Source organism: Pagrus major, chromosome 8 (assembly GCF_040436345.1).
Source record: "Pagrus major chromosome 8, Pma_NU_1.0".
NCBI classification, from domain to species: domain Eukaryota; kingdom Metazoa; phylum Chordata; class Actinopteri; order Spariformes; family Sparidae; genus Pagrus; species Pagrus major.
The window spans coordinates 7,748,362-7,763,865 of record NC_133222.1 but is presented as its reverse complement, the minus strand read 5'-3'; the positions used below and the strand labels follow the sequence as shown (position 1 = coordinate 7,763,865).

Here is a 15,504-nt window from a genome sequence, read left to right as displayed (position 1 = left end):
TTAGACAGCATCCAAGCGAGCGTGCAGCCCCTGTCACACCATGTTGTGTACCACTCGCTGCTTATACGACACCGCGCTGTGATGTCCCTCGCATTCAGTCCACCTCTGCTTGAGATCATTCTTTATAATTAGGATTTGGAGCTAAGGCTTTGAAGCGGGAGAGGGATCATCACTATACCACTCCTTATAACCATGCATCACATCAGTCTCTACATATTCTACCACAAGATAACAAGTCAGCACAAAATTACCATTCCTTGATGTTGCTGCAATGGCACACCCAGATTCACTGTCACTGCTACGGTTGCTCTACCATCTCTGTGTGTGTTAAAGTCTCACTTTTCATTCTCTCCCTGCCCTTCTCAGGCTTGAACAATCTCTCCAGCCCACATTTGTTCTAACAGTTATTCTCTGTCATCTCTGATACTGTCATGTCCACACCAGAAATTGTCAAACCAGCACACTGTCATCTCTGCTTGTCTAACAGTGAATATACACTGACTGCGTGCTCATGCATGCAAAGATATATGATCACACAACTGTCTCCTTGAATTGAGCTGCCTTTTACTTTGGAACAATTAATGTTTGTTTTTTTTTTTGCTGTATGGAAGCTCATCTACACATTTTCAAATTTTCATAATTGATCAGTCATTCTGGTCGGACAAATCAAGACATTTGAAGGCTTTCTCACTGTTTTCTGATGCTTTATTTATAGAGGACTTGTGAAAATAATTAGTTTCATCCATAATGAATATAACTGTTCCTTGCAGCCCTAATTCAGATATTGTACAGCTATTGTTATTTATCTATAATCCCAGTGACTATATATATGTATAATGAAATGAGACACAAATAAGAACCTGAGAGGAAATGACACACACTCTATTAACAATATTAAAATAGATACAGATAGAGAGGGAGGGGGATGGGCAGGTGGGGTCGCTGCTGTAATGAAGCTGCCTTTTAACCAGCAGCACCTGCTTCACGGTGACATCATCATCTCTAAAAGCCAAGGACATCTGATGTGGTCGCTACTGACTCATTAACAAGATCAATTTCTCAGGCTTTTCACCCACCGTCAGTCTCCAGTAATGTAGACACACATATACACACACCCACACACACTCCAGCAGCACACACACACGTATGAGTCATACATTTAACCCTAATGAGCCACTCTCTGTTGTCTGTGTCGGATCCAAACCCGAAGATCACGCCATTTTTTGAACCGAAGGCGGCGATGATGCATCAGTTTGCTCAGAGCAGATGATTTCATGTTGATTTGGCTGGATTTGGATTAATGGAGGCATCAGATCTCAAGTGAGTGCTGCTGATGGATGGGAAACCTTTCGCTGGTGTCATACTGACGGAAAACACATCTAGTGATGGACTGTGTAAATATGACTCATTCAATTGTTAAAACAGAGCAGCAGTGGCTGCAAAGATTGACGTGTGAGAGAGATGAAACACCGAAATACAAAAAGAGAGAGATAGAAAAACAGCAGGGGGGGAGGCAGAGATGGAAACGCTTAAGCTAAAATGAATCTGTATTTGGTTTAAGCCTCTTACCCCATGGTAACCATACCCTCCACCACCACTCACTTCCCTCCCTCTGCCTCCTCAAACAGCCTTCAAAGAGTCGGGAAGGCAAAAGTGGAACACCGACTGCTAAACATATGAGATGAGCAGGGAGAAGGGGAAATCAGAGGGATGCCTACTGGAAAATTTGTAGTAGTCTAGTTTTAAAATATTGATGTACTATGGAATACAGTTGGGGTTTTAAATCAAATCAGAATATGGAATTAAATTATAACATTACATGCAAAACCTTTCAGATCCATCAGCAGTTTATCAGAGCCGTCATCTGGGGGTTAAAAAACTCAATACATTCAATTTATTGACATAAAAGAGAGAAAATATTAATATTTATATTATATATATTAATATTTGAGAAGCAGCAAACACTGAATTTTCGCCATTTTTGCTTATAAAAGACATATTACCTTAATAATTGCTGATTTAGTCTTTTTTAATATACTAAAAATTTAATTGACAAATCATTACAGCTCTAGTTGAATCTAGGTTTAGCTGTCATCAATTTTAAGGGGGAGAAATTACAAAAATAAATCTTAAAGCTGCTGTAATGAAGAGTGTCGTCGTTTCAGATAACTTCCTGTCTGTTTTGCAGGTGGCAACCCCCTCCCTCTGTCACCCTCCTCACCACATGAACGCACAGCGGTGATTGCGAGACGTAGCAGCAAACAGGAGGACCCTGCTCTCTGCACGTTAATGAGCAAACAGGACCGCCTCTTTTTGAAGTTCACTGTCCTGATTGGATAAAGTAGGCAGGGATACCAGAAAATGTCTTTTCTCTGTTACTGCCTGAGAGTGTGAAGGGAAGATATGGGTTATTGACCGAACACTCTGTAACAGTGATTACTGTTGGAATATATGCGTTTTGTGATTAAACTTGTTTTAAGGAAAAAATATCACTCCTATTTAAGAATAATACATAAGGACTGATATCGAAAAAACCAAAGCTCAGATTTTGCCAGATACATTACATACTGTACGTGATATTCGGCTAAACACAACAAACAAACAGTCAGAACATAATTTCTTGAGTTAAAATACATTTTACAATATTGGAACCATATCCAAAATGGAAACTGCTATCCAAACCTACTCACAGCCAAACAACCAAAAACAATGACCTCCCACTGGTTCCAATAAGACTGATGCCTCAGCAAATCTACTTCACAAACAATACTTTCACAAAACTGAATCAATGAAGTCTCAGGTTTGGGTCGTTGGATCTCTAGTCCCACGTTTTCATATGTCAGCATTTTCGTTTTCAGCTCCAGCAAACCACAGCAGGGGTATTAATCCTGAAAAACACAGCATAACTGGATGATGTTCATGTCTATAAATATTTCTGTGAGCTGAAGCCTTGATGGAAAAATAAAGAAAATGGAGCACTGTGAAATCATATTGGTTCATTTCACCATTTTTATATGGAACCATGTCTCTTAGTTTATTGAAGGAAATGTACTCAGGTATTCTCTGAGCAAACAGAAATGAAATGTACAGTAAATGAAAAGTGCACCATATTTCATCTGCACAGACTGACTTGTATCTTTTAAGTGGAGGAGAGAGTGCTCCCTCAGTGCAGGAGAAAAATTATAGTCCGTCATAAATTTCTGGTGCTCAGGAGAGAAAGACAGGCTCTGTTACGGATTATGTTGCCCATTGGAAACAGTGTTGGGGTTATGTAAGGCAGATTACTGTACCACACCATCACACCACCAGCAGTGGTTTCATCCATGAATCAGTCACACACAACAACACAGAGGAAGAGATGCAACACGGGGAAACACAGACACGTGGACGCGAAATGAGCAAATGTACGCACTTTAGGGCTGCAACTACTGATTATTCATCATTGTAGACTGATTTGTTGATTATGTTCTTAACATTTGTTTAGTCTATAAAATGTGAAAAATGTTGATCATTGTTTCCCAAAGCCCAACATGACGTCCTCAAATGTCTTGTTTCGTCCACAGCAACCCAAAGATGTTCAGTTTACTGTCATAGAGGAATGAAGAAACCAGATTTATTCATATTTCATAAGCTGGAATCAGAGAATCATTACTTTTTTCTTTAAAAAGCTGACAACTAATCCTAAATTGTTGTACTCTGATGCACTTCTTTATAAAAACACATCTAGATATACTTGTATCACCAGTATTTTAACAAAGTGATTTATTGGTGTCTTACAGTCTGAAATCAATGATCATACCTCACCCAAAATAAACCCTATGTTTACTTTTGAATGCACACAAATCTAATTAAAAACAACTGAGTGAAACTGATCAGCCTCCACCCAATTCAATTAGGCAAGCAGCTGCTCTTCACAGTTATTGCTTTATTTTTGGGAGCTGGGAGGAAAACTGAAAAGAGTCAAAAGGGCTGCACAAAGAAAAGACGGTCTTGCTCCAGCAGTTTGCCAACGCTGTAAATTTAACATATTGATGTAATGGCCAAAGCCCTGGCTCTGTGCTCTGGACTGAGGTCATTGGTAGTCATGCAAAAAATCAGGACCATTGATCGGATATGATCCGACCATGAGATGAGGCTACAGCATGTAACTAAATCCCACATTAGGGCATGTTGTGGATGTGAAATCCTCTGGGACCTGGCTCGCTAATGTGATTGCATTCTGTAGGAAAACTGGACATGTGGAGGCAGAGACAGGGACAATGAAATGTTGCATTATATGCATTAGTGCAGAGTGCCTCCTGTGTTGATGTATGGTGCTCAGAGCAACATCAAATACATACTTTTACTATTTTGTCCCCAGTTTCTTGATTGTATGCCTTACAATGGTTTGGAAAGATTATTACAAATGATTGTTTTTGTTGTCTAAAGAGAAAGTTTGCATGTATTTGGAGGCAGAGAGGAAGGCCTCACAGCAGCAGCAGCAGCAGCAGGAGGCGTGAGATTAATGCACATTGGGAATCATAGCAAAAGAGAAAAACAATTAAATCTATCATATGTCTACATGTTCCTATATGCCTCCAGGCATAAACAGATCTGAATATTGCAGCAGCCTCCACACTATTTCATCCAAAACGTTGCAGTAATCCACATCCTACCAGGCCTAATTTACATCCAAACACCAACCACACTAAAGAAACCCCCACGTCGTGCCTTTTAAACCAAACACAGACAACCTTGAAGAGGATGCTGTCGCTGGATCACTAATTCTCTCCAAGTTACTGGTCTCTGGTAACAGATTGTAGAATCACAACAGTGATGGAGCGAGAAGAAAACGCATGCAGATTTGTCATAGTGTGTGTCGCAGAGGTCACATTAGAGGCGTTTGAACAAACATCAATATGAGTGGGACTTCCGTGGATCATTGTTCAGCAACATGCCCTTGCCTTGCCTTGCCTTGCCTGGGTTGGACTCAACAGGGCGTGGGCCTCACGCAGAGAATGCGCAAGGCGGGTGCCTGTCGCGGCAGCAATACAGATCAATCATTTGCCATCTATTTCACCATTTATCCTCCTTCATACCTTTAGAAGAATATATAAGGTTGGCTTAAAGCAGCTGTCTGTGAGGAAGGTATCAGCTCACAAAACACGCTGCAGCACCCACAGGCGCGCACGGAGGCACCAGCAGGCCTGTCAGGTTAATCAAAATATCCATTACTACCCCTGGAAGGAATGTGCGTTTTATTGCGGTCGTGAAAACCAAACAGATGAGCGTTTTTTGATCATCTTTGGTGTCATTTCCTTCACGCATCAACCGTGCGCATCGCCCCCCCATCGTCCCTCCGCTGTCGCTCTACATGTAAGGCTCTTACCTGCAGCCGGGGGGAGAGAGGGAATGGAAAGTGGAAAGGGAAAACATCTCAGCCCTGTCCGCCATCTTCTTCCACAAATGACTCAGAGCGACTGCAGCAAATCACGGATGGAAGCGCAGTCCATTCACAATCACAGGGCAGAGGACGGTCGCACCCGTGGGCAGAGGGTTGTCTCTCTCTGCGGCCCCACAGATGCCCCCTGGCCGCAAGCCTTCAATCAGACGAGCCTGCTCAGCACCATCAAATCTGCAGTCAACCATCCACACAGGCAGGGTAGGAGGGGAGGGGGGGGATGTCGAGGCGAGAAATGATCGTCAGAGAAACGGACTCAAATACAATCCCGTCGTCCGCCGGATACGTCCACGCCGAGCACAAGCGCGCAAAGTGTGCGTCCGCAGTCCGTGTTTTTCTTCGCCAAATGTCTGCTGCTGTGATGCTGCCTGTGACACACAGCGGATACAGGCCAGCAGCAGCAGCAGTGCGGAGACAGGCAGAGACAGAGAGGAGGGGGGGTGGGGGGGTGGGGGGTGGAGGAGCACTGACGGTATAACGTCAGTGCCGTTACCGTATGAGCAGAGCAGAGCAGGGCAGAGCAGGGCTGAAGGCTGCAGCCTCCACAAACACTAAACAGTGGCGTAGAAACACAGTCTTCCTCAAGTGTTTGCAATGATTTTACACTGATTGTGGGAAATGCAGGCAGAGCAAGCGTGCTTTCCAAAGTGAGGGTCCGGGGACCCCGAGAGGTCCTTGTGGGGGGAGATCCAGGGGTTCCCCTGGAAACAAAAAAGACATGCGTGTTTGTTTCCCTGTTTTACATGATCTTAAAGTGTTCATCTCGATCCTGATGCCCATAAACGCAAAGATATCAGAGTAGGCGCTGCAAATTAAACAGAAAAGGAAAAAGGAACAGAGAGGAGAAAGTGCTGACAGCAGAAGAGCACAGTGTCAACAGGAAATGAACCAAAACCAGATCAATATACAGAGTAAAGGCAGGCAGAGAGACAAACACAGAGATTTAAAGGAAGAACTGGTGCATTCTCAAAATCTATAAAGTGCCACTGAGCAAAACACAAGAAGAAAATGTAAAGCACTTTGAGTTGCCCTGTGTCTGAATTGTGCTATACCAATAAACTTGCCTTGCTTTACTGTACACATTACATGTTGTTTGGGTTGTTTTTTATCAAGTTTACTCTAGTCATTGTGTTGCTTATCAAGTTCAACAGTATACTAGGGTCAATTATAATCTATATATTTCAGTAGGAATAATTCCACAGCATTGTCTACTTGTGGGATTGAGTTTTCTTCTTCTTCACTTGGCCTGTTTGGTATAAACCGTCAACAGGAGCGCTGGAAAAGTAGCAGAAAAGGAGGATCCTGCTCTCTGCACTGTAAATAATTTTGGGCTGTTTCAACTTAAAAGTCTAAGTTCAATTGCTGCCGTAAATATTTGAGTTAACTTAATTTAGGTTGAATAGTTTGTTTAAAATCTCTTAAGTTTTATTTTTTGTGAAACACAATTTAAAGTTAACTGAACTTGAAAACACATCTTCAGTTAACTTAAGATATTAAGTTGAATCAATGATTGTTCAGCAACACTGAAAATCATTACATTTAAATTTGATTTCCTTACAATTGAAAAGCACTTTGAAAGGTTAATTCTTCATTCGCACAAGAGACAGCAGCAACTGCTCCTATTGGTGCTACTTTCTTTCTGCATTTGCACAAAAACATTATGTCAACCAGCTCACAATGATTTGACAAAAAGAGTAAAGGTTTGACAAAGTAAAGACTGAATTCAATACTAACATCTATCATGGTTAGCATGTTAGTTTCTTCGTTATTCTGAAAAAAAGAACCATGACTTCTCTCAAAATGTATTAAAGACAAGCAGCAAGTTTCCATAACATATATTTTCTTCAAACTATAAAAGAAGAAGGCTCTCAGGAGAGTTTTACCTCTGTATGCTGGGAAGTGTGCCAATATGCTGACCATGTTTCTTTAGAAACGTGTTTCTATGAGTTGCACTCAAGTTAAAAGAACTCATGTTTAAAAATTCAGAAGTGGTCTGAAAATAAAAACTATAAACTTTGTGTGCTATAAGTTTATTTAACTTGTATATGTATGTTAAGTTAATTAGACAAGATAGGTTGATTCCACTAATTTCTGTAATGACTTATTACAGTGTGCGGGAGCAGACAGGACCGCCTCTTCATGGAGTTGTCTCTCCTGATTGGATAAAGTGGGCAGGGATACCAGAACATTTATTTTCTCTTATACTGCATAAGCAGAAGAAGGAGAGACATGGGTTACTGACCAAACTCTATAAAAGTTATTACTGTTGGAATACAGAGCTATTTTGCACTCAGTTTAATAAGAAAACAATACATACAGCAGCTTTAAGTTGCGTTTCAATGGTTCCTACCTGCCATTGTTTTAGGCCCACTGAAAACAATGGCAGGTGGGAACCCAACTCCTAGGCAAGTGGACTGATGTAATGCGACTTAAGATATTAGTGCAGCAGAGGTAGAGTAACATTTGCAACAAGGAAGTAGTGTTTTGAACCCTGAGAGAGTGAAGTTGGGTGTAAAGTGTATTGCTGTGCCGAATACATTATCATAACAAATAAGATGTAGTCTAATACATTTCCACATGTGGCCCCAAAAGCTTAGGACTGTCTGCTATAATGGAAGGTATTCTGGCTGTTCATAATTTGTTTGGCAGACAACTTAGTAGCCTATTTAAAAAGACATGTATTTCAAATAAAAGGCATATTTTCGTAAGTAGAATCATCATAACAAGCCATACAAAACATATAGTTTATACCTTACTTTCTCCACAACACGCTGTTTTTTCTGAGAGAAATACATTCAAATGTTGGTGTATTTTATATTGAGATTGGCAAGGTTTGAGTTTTCTTCCCCTCTAAGTGGATCACCTCAGTCTGAAGGAGGTGTCTGTCTCTTTCTGTCCTGAGCAGGCGCAGTGTGGAGCTGTTCACTGCCTGTGGTGCTGAAGTGTGTATTGCTGAGCTGCAGTTCACTATTTGTGCCACACAGTGGAGGTAAGTGACTAGCCTTTGACAGAACAATTTGTATTTGTATTGCCCTTTAATGTTAGAGCTTCATTCAGTTCATTCAACCCACAGCTCATACTCATATATTAATCTACTGTATGTGAGAAAAGTGCAAGTGGTATCGATACAAGTTCTCTGTGATGGTGTTACCCAGTGAATTACACATACCTTTCACACAGTTGCATTTTTATTTCCATCAAATGGAAGGATTTACAGTCCATGAGCTGGCCAGATGTGGTCCATATGTAACATTTATCACAACACAGAGGTCACAATTTGGATAACATCTAATGGAGCAAATGTTAATTTTGATGGTCATAGCCATGGCAGGCAATTAAATTAATTGACCATCTTCTCCATGATGGGGATGGGACCCAGGGTGACATCACCTTCCCATTCGATATCTGAAAGAAAAAAAGACAGAAGTCATGTGTTACAGTCAGCAACACTGTGTGGCAGGCACGCAGAGACGTTAACATCTACTCTAATAAATATGTCGCATTAGCTTGACTGCTGTGTTTTGTTTATATATCAAATACTTTAGACAACTGATTTTATTAACATACTTTGTTCTTGAACTTGGGACACATCACGGTTCTTCCTTCCAGGATTAGCAGGGCTGGTTGCTCCACCAGTCCAGATACCAGATCCACCGCCAGAGCCAGAACCAGAACCAGAGTCACAGGAGCCACAAGCTCCATCAGCTCCACTGGCCTCCTTCCACCTAGGACAAAAGAGATATCAAAGCGGTGCGATGCAGAATCAATTCTCCGGTCACAATTTTCAGTCACATGCAGACTCACCCGTTGATATAGGAACAAGCTCTGTGTTCAGAATCAATGGAATAGGCAGTAGATGTTGCTTTCAAGTGGCACGTAATGTAGAGCTGTTGGAATAATAGATTTATAAGTAGATGTGATTCTGCTGCATTTGATGTACAACAGAAAATATTAAATCAGTGTTGGAGATGCTCACCAGTCCACTCTCAGCACCCTGGAACCTGAAAGCCTCCAACTGGAACTGAAGCTTGTTATCTGCGGAGCGAGCCATGAACTTAGAGTCTGAGCCTGTGAGCCTAGCATCAACCAAACACCTGCCGGCAGAAGAACATACAAAATGACATTAGAGATGGACAAAAATATTTTGTGTTTGTGATTCTCACTAAAACAGAACAACTTCAGTTAACTCACCCATAGTTATCTATGAAGGCATAGTTGGGGTTGCTGGCATAGTCAGGAGAAAGAGTAGCTACACATCTTTCCACGAAAACACGGAGGTTCACGTGATGGAACTGCTTGACGGTAGCCTCAATATTAATGATGTCTCCCAGGAAGTACTGGTAGCTTGGCCTCTCATATTGCCAGTCATCTGCAATGAGATAATGAGATTAATCACAGTTCTATAAAAGTTAAAATAAAATAAAAAAAACAAAGGTTGTTTCAGAAACTGAGTCAAGGGGCCCTCTTTAAAATGTGCATGATTTATCCAACCAACTAAGAGGCTGCAAAGCTGGTTGTATGATTGGTAAACATCTTGTGTATGCTGATGATCAGGCTATTGTTTTCTCCTAGCAGTGCTGGGTTTCAACAGCTGCTCATTAAATATCCTCTGATTATAGGGTCAAACATGATGGACAATACTGTGTCGTCAGTATATGTATAACAAAAGAGGATAAGGACCTCAACTTTCACGAGTTTTGTCCGTCAGGTTGTTGTTTGTAAGTAAACAAAATATCTGGGGCACCTCATTTCAGATACAGTACAGGCATGGTCGATTATTGTATGCTTAAGCTATGTTGGCAGTGCATTATTTCTTCCCCAAGACTGTTACGGCCTGCTCTGCACTACTGTGCCGTCATTGGCTAATACTACTGTGCTATGGTTGACTAATTCTTTGACTTGGTGCGAGCACAAATGGGTCAATTTTGACCCAAACCATGATCTTTTCTTAAAACTGACCAAGTAGTTTGTTGCCTGAACCTAACCATACTTTGACTGAACACACATGAAGAGTCAACTACCAGAAAGACTAAATATAATAAGTTCAAGTTTACCTCCACAAGGGACCTAGGGTTTGACCCATTGATCCACCACAACTTACAAATTATTGTTGGACTTTATACGACATCATCTGACTTCCTGACGACTTTCTGGCAAAACAATGAATACCGGCTAATCACAGTAAGGAAGGGCAGGACTAGGCGTAACAGTCTTGGAACAAAAAAAAAATGATATTCTCTCTTTACTGCATCCTTGTGGGCCAAGTTTTAAAAGGGGAGCTAACCTAGGCTTCAGGTTGCCCGTAATTATCATGCTGCATGTCAGTAATAAAAAAAGAGATGTTTTTTATTTGTATTTCTATGTATGTATTGTACTTTGTTTGTGTTGTATGTTTTTTTTTCTAATAGACAGTTGAAGTGAACTCACCAGTCATGAGTTTCAGAGTGAAGTATAAGAATTCTTCAGCCACCTTAATCGTAGCGAAAGGGATCCACAGGGGGTCCAGAGGAAGGCTGCTCACATTGTGCTTCCTAAAGGATTAAATATGTTTCATACTCATACTCATATTCATACTCAGACTCATGTGCATCCTCCCTATGAACAAGCAAAGCAGATCTGGTGATCCATGGTTACTGGATTAGTTTGGGCTAAGAGGCTATGGATTACATGTCAGTTTAATGATGTTATTCATTGATCTGTTCGTCTGTCATACCTCCTACTGATCTACATACCTTTGGTAGTGGCATTCCACAATGACAGCAGCTGAGCTGGTCCTCACCACAGGAGCTCCACCCAGAGGTTGAGGATTGTAGTGCAGAGTGAAGGTGTAGATGAGGGAGTTTTCTGTCATCTAGAAAACAATATACATGTATATATACTATATTAGTAAAAACAAACAGGACCAACGAGTTCATTATTTTTTTAAATTGAATGCTATCTTCAGTGTGCTTACCGCTAACGTGCTGCCACACTGATGCAGCTCAGCTATAAAGATCAACACTTGAGTGCCAGTGTCCTCTGCGACAACACCACAGCCCCCCACGGTCAGGTCAGCAGGATTGATGAACTGACCGATCCCAAACATGTCCTTCTTGACTTCTATGTAAGCCTCCTTCTCTCTGCACGAGACAGCAACGGTGGCGGCAGGAACAGGATGTCTCAGCTCGAAAGGCACCACAGGTGGGGTCTCAGGCTGGGGGAGTTCAGGGTATTTCCAGGTGAGTGGTTGCTCAAATGTCTGCTTTGTCTGTTGGGGTTCTTGAGGCAACTGCTTGGGAGGCTCTCTCGGAGATGGTGCTGGCTTCTGGTATGTAGGTTTTGAGGGCTTGTCCCACTGAGCATCACATAAGCTGCCAAGCAAGGCCAGTGCCACAAGGCACACAGAAGCACACTTCATCACCATGGCTTCACAACAACGAGTGATCTGCACAGTTCACTAGGTGCTGTAAGGAAGGATGAAATGTGCACCCACTTTTATAATACGGCAAGCATGTTTACTTCCATTGCATTCCCGCCCCTTCTCTTGGCCATTCCCCATCAGACCTGATGAGTAAACAGTAGCCAATGAAAATATTGCAGCTGCAGACCAAAAGTACCTCTGGTGAGATGAGGTTTAGAGTATTCATTATTTTGTTACGTAAAAGGTGACTGTGCCAAGAAAATACGATGAGTGTATAAAAACACAAACCTATGCATGTGCTGACACAAATTAACGAGGGTAATGTACCCAACAAAGTAAATAATAGCATTGCAGGGTAATTTAAAAGTCATTTTTATTGTTTTTCTTCAAGCAAGAGAGAAACGTGAAGTAATTATTTGGCACACATGTACTGGTCACAGAAAGTTGTGCTGACCCTGGGTTAGGTCCACCTGACCTCGACATGACATGTCAAACCTCTGTACTTGGCCAAAGTACATTTGAAGGGCTACAAATCAATATGACTGAGATCAACCACTAAATACCAAAATAATACAGAAGTTAGTTTAGTTTCACCTGCAGTAAGTCCAGTGGTTCGCGCTGTTGCCCCACAGCAAGAAGGACCTGGGTTCGAGACCTGGATGGGCCAGGGTCTTTCTGTACAGAGTTTGCATGTTCTCCCCGTCTGCTCCCACAATCCAAAGATAAAAAACACAAAAAAGTTAGGTTAATCGATTATTCTACATTGTCCGTAGGTGTGAATGTGAGCGGTGGTCACAAAAAACGACAATGGTCGTTTGTTCCCTATACGTCAGCCCTATACTGGCGACTTATCCAATGTCAGCTGGGATCGGCTCCAGCCTGAAAAGATCCTGACCCTGAAAAGGGTAAGCGGTTTCAGATGATGGATGATTGACTGAAAACCTTAATGTACTCCTGAAGATGGATAAAGTGGATGAAGAGAAGTATAAAATATAAGTCAAAAACCTTTATTTACGTTGGCCTATTGTTTTATTAACCTGAAGAAGCACCTGTGAAGCTGAACCGGATGATGGTTTCATACCAATATGCCGACTAAGTAAAGGCCCTTAAAATGTGCTTTCTGTGACACTCACCACCTGACTGGTGTGTCTGGCCAGGTGATTCCATGATAAATTATTTTAGCACTACAAACAGCTCATGCAGCGACATGACCGAAAGTTCAAAGATCTTGAATTATATTGGTCTTACTGTATTACTATCAATTTACATAATTTTTTGGATTTCATAATTTGTAAAATCCCCAAAAATTCCGAGAGACCACTAATATCTGTTGCCCTGTTAGAAAATCTAGAGGCAGCCCTTTAAGCGAGAAGGTATTTCAACTCTTTACAGAGATACTTATTTTCTTGAGCTTTTCTTTCAAATATTGACAGATATTCAGTCTGTTTAAATATTAAAAAAATATTCCTGTGTGCAAAAGTAAATAAAAGCCTTGGTTCATCAGCTCTTAATCGTATCAGTGACAAATCTTCCATTATTTCTTTGTTTAAGCTCCCATGAGCTCATATCTAGGTTGGAGCTGCCGGATATTATCCTTAACAAGCTGTAAATAACAGGTGTGTTGTTTTAGCAAAGCTATTCTTAAAAAATCAAAACAGAAATAAGGTTAGTCTAGGGTAAGCACCACTGGAATATCAGCTGAGCAAACTATCTAATCACAGTTTAAACATGTTCAATCTAACCACTGAGTAGACTGCAGAGGACCTAAAGAAATACTGGTTCACAAAGTATTTAGATGATCATGCATCAGTAATGATAGGGTCACTTACACTATTCTGGACTGGAAAACAGAGTCAAAATTGAATTGAATTGTTTTTTGGGAGGAAGAGTAGTAATAATAGTGTTCTCCCCTGTCATGCAATACTGTAGGGACCATAGGTGTCATTCACACTGGGGATGCATGAGGACATGTCCCCGCCACTTTTTGAAATGGTAGAATTTGTCCACTTCAATTTTGAAAAGTGGCATCTGTTGTGCAGATGTACATGGTGCTTGCTAAAGTAGTTTTTAATGTCTCCTCTCTTTTTCCTCCTGAACATCCTGCAGTTTGGGGTGGTGTGAATACAGCTACTGTCCTTTATATATATATATGTATGTGTGTATATATATATATATATATATATATATATATATATATATATATATATATATATATATATATATATATATATATATATATATATATACACTTTAGACCATTTTATACTGTCATATTTATATCAAACTGGCATATTTATATTTATATTTATATCCAATCCCAATACTGACATATCTATTCTACACTATTTATATCTCCGGACTTTATATTCCCGAATGTCTCTTAGCTGTACATATTTTTATTTTTATTTTTAGATCTATATTTCTATTTTATTTTATATTCTTATATTTCTTATTTCTGCTTTTGTTTTTTTACATATTCACTTATATTGTCTGGATAGAGGGAAACACAATTTCAATTCTCTGTATGTCTTGTACATATTGCAGTTTTGACAATAAAGTCGACTTTGAACTTTGAACTTTGAACATTAAGGTTTTCATCAGTTTGCTCAGCTGATATTCCAATGGTGCTTACCCTAGACTAACCTTATTTCTGTTTTGATTTTTTAAGAATAGCTTTGCTAAAACAACACACCTGTTATTTACAGCTTGTTATGGATAATATCCGGCAGCTCCAACCTAGATATGAGCTCATGGGAGCTTAAACAAAGAAATAATGGAAGATTTGTTACTGATACGATTAAGAGCTGATGAACCAAGGCTTTTAATTACTTTTGCACACAGGAATATTTTTTTAATATTTAAACAGACTGAATATCTGTCAATATTTGAAAGAAAAACTCAAGAAAATAAGTATCTCCGTAAAGAGATGAAATACCTTCTCGCTTAAAGGGCTGCCTCTAGATTTTCTAACAGATATTAGTGGTCTCTCGGAATTTTTGGGGATTTTACAAATTATGAAATCCAACAAATTATGTAAATTGATAGTAATACAGTAAGACCGATATAATTGAAGATCTTTGAACTTTCGGTCATGTCGCTGCATGAGCTGTTTGTAGTGCTAAAATAATTTGTCATGGAATCACCTGGCCAGACACACCAGTCAGGTGGTGAGTGTCACAGAAAGCACATTTTAAGGGCCTTTACTTAGTCGGCATATTGGTATGAAACCATCATCCGGTTCAGCTTCACAGGTGCTTCATCAGGTTAATAAAACAATATAGCATAAGTATCTCCAGCCTAAGTATCTACTCTGACCTGTTGTTTTTGATATTATTTGAACTCTTATGTCCCCACAACCTTTCAATACACTTGGTAGGGACATTAACTAAAAGGAAATTTTAATTATTCAATTCTTCTTTATTTGGCCCAAACTATTCTGAATGTAAATAATACATTTGTGTCTGAATTATATTACATTTAATCTATGTTAAAATATAATAATAAATATATATAATATAACAGGTAATTCCCAAAATTTCAACAATAGTGTATATATTGTATCATAAAATATATGATATGACAAAACTAAAGATATCTATAAAGACAATATGGACTATATCCTGAAAGGAATAGACAGATTTTAATGTGTAAGATATCTTCAATT

At 40.0% G+C, this 15,504-nt stretch overlaps 2 protein-coding genes across 2 annotated transcripts in view; both read right to left on the bottom strand.

Moving 5' to 3' along the window:
- mapk8ip2 (mitogen-activated protein kinase 8 interacting protein 2) overlaps positions 1–5,433 on the bottom strand; it is a 28,066-nt gene extending 22,633 nt beyond the window's left edge. The window contains exon 1 of the mRNA XM_073471313.1: positions 5,369–5,433. Coding sequence (XP_073327414.1) covers positions 5,369–5,433 — 65 coding nt within the window. The remainder of the gene's footprint in view (positions 1–5,368) is intronic.
- A 3,177-nt stretch (positions 5,434–8,610) lies between these two features.
- Positions 8,611–11,862, bottom strand: LOC141001104 (zona pellucida sperm-binding protein 3-like). The gene is made up of 8 exons (XM_073472071.1): positions 11,394–11,862; positions 11,173–11,291; positions 10,868–10,971; positions 9,632–9,809; positions 9,417–9,534; positions 9,245–9,327; positions 9,008–9,165; positions 8,611–8,845 (listed from the first exon to the last, which is right to left on the bottom strand). The coding sequence occupies exons 1-8, from the start codon at positions 11,841–11,843 to the stop codon at positions 8,781–8,783; spliced, it is 1,275 nt and encodes a 424-aa protein (XP_073328172.1). The 5' UTR covers positions 11,844–11,862; the 3' UTR covers positions 8,611–8,780.
- Positions 11,863–15,504: the final 3,642 nt, after the last annotated feature.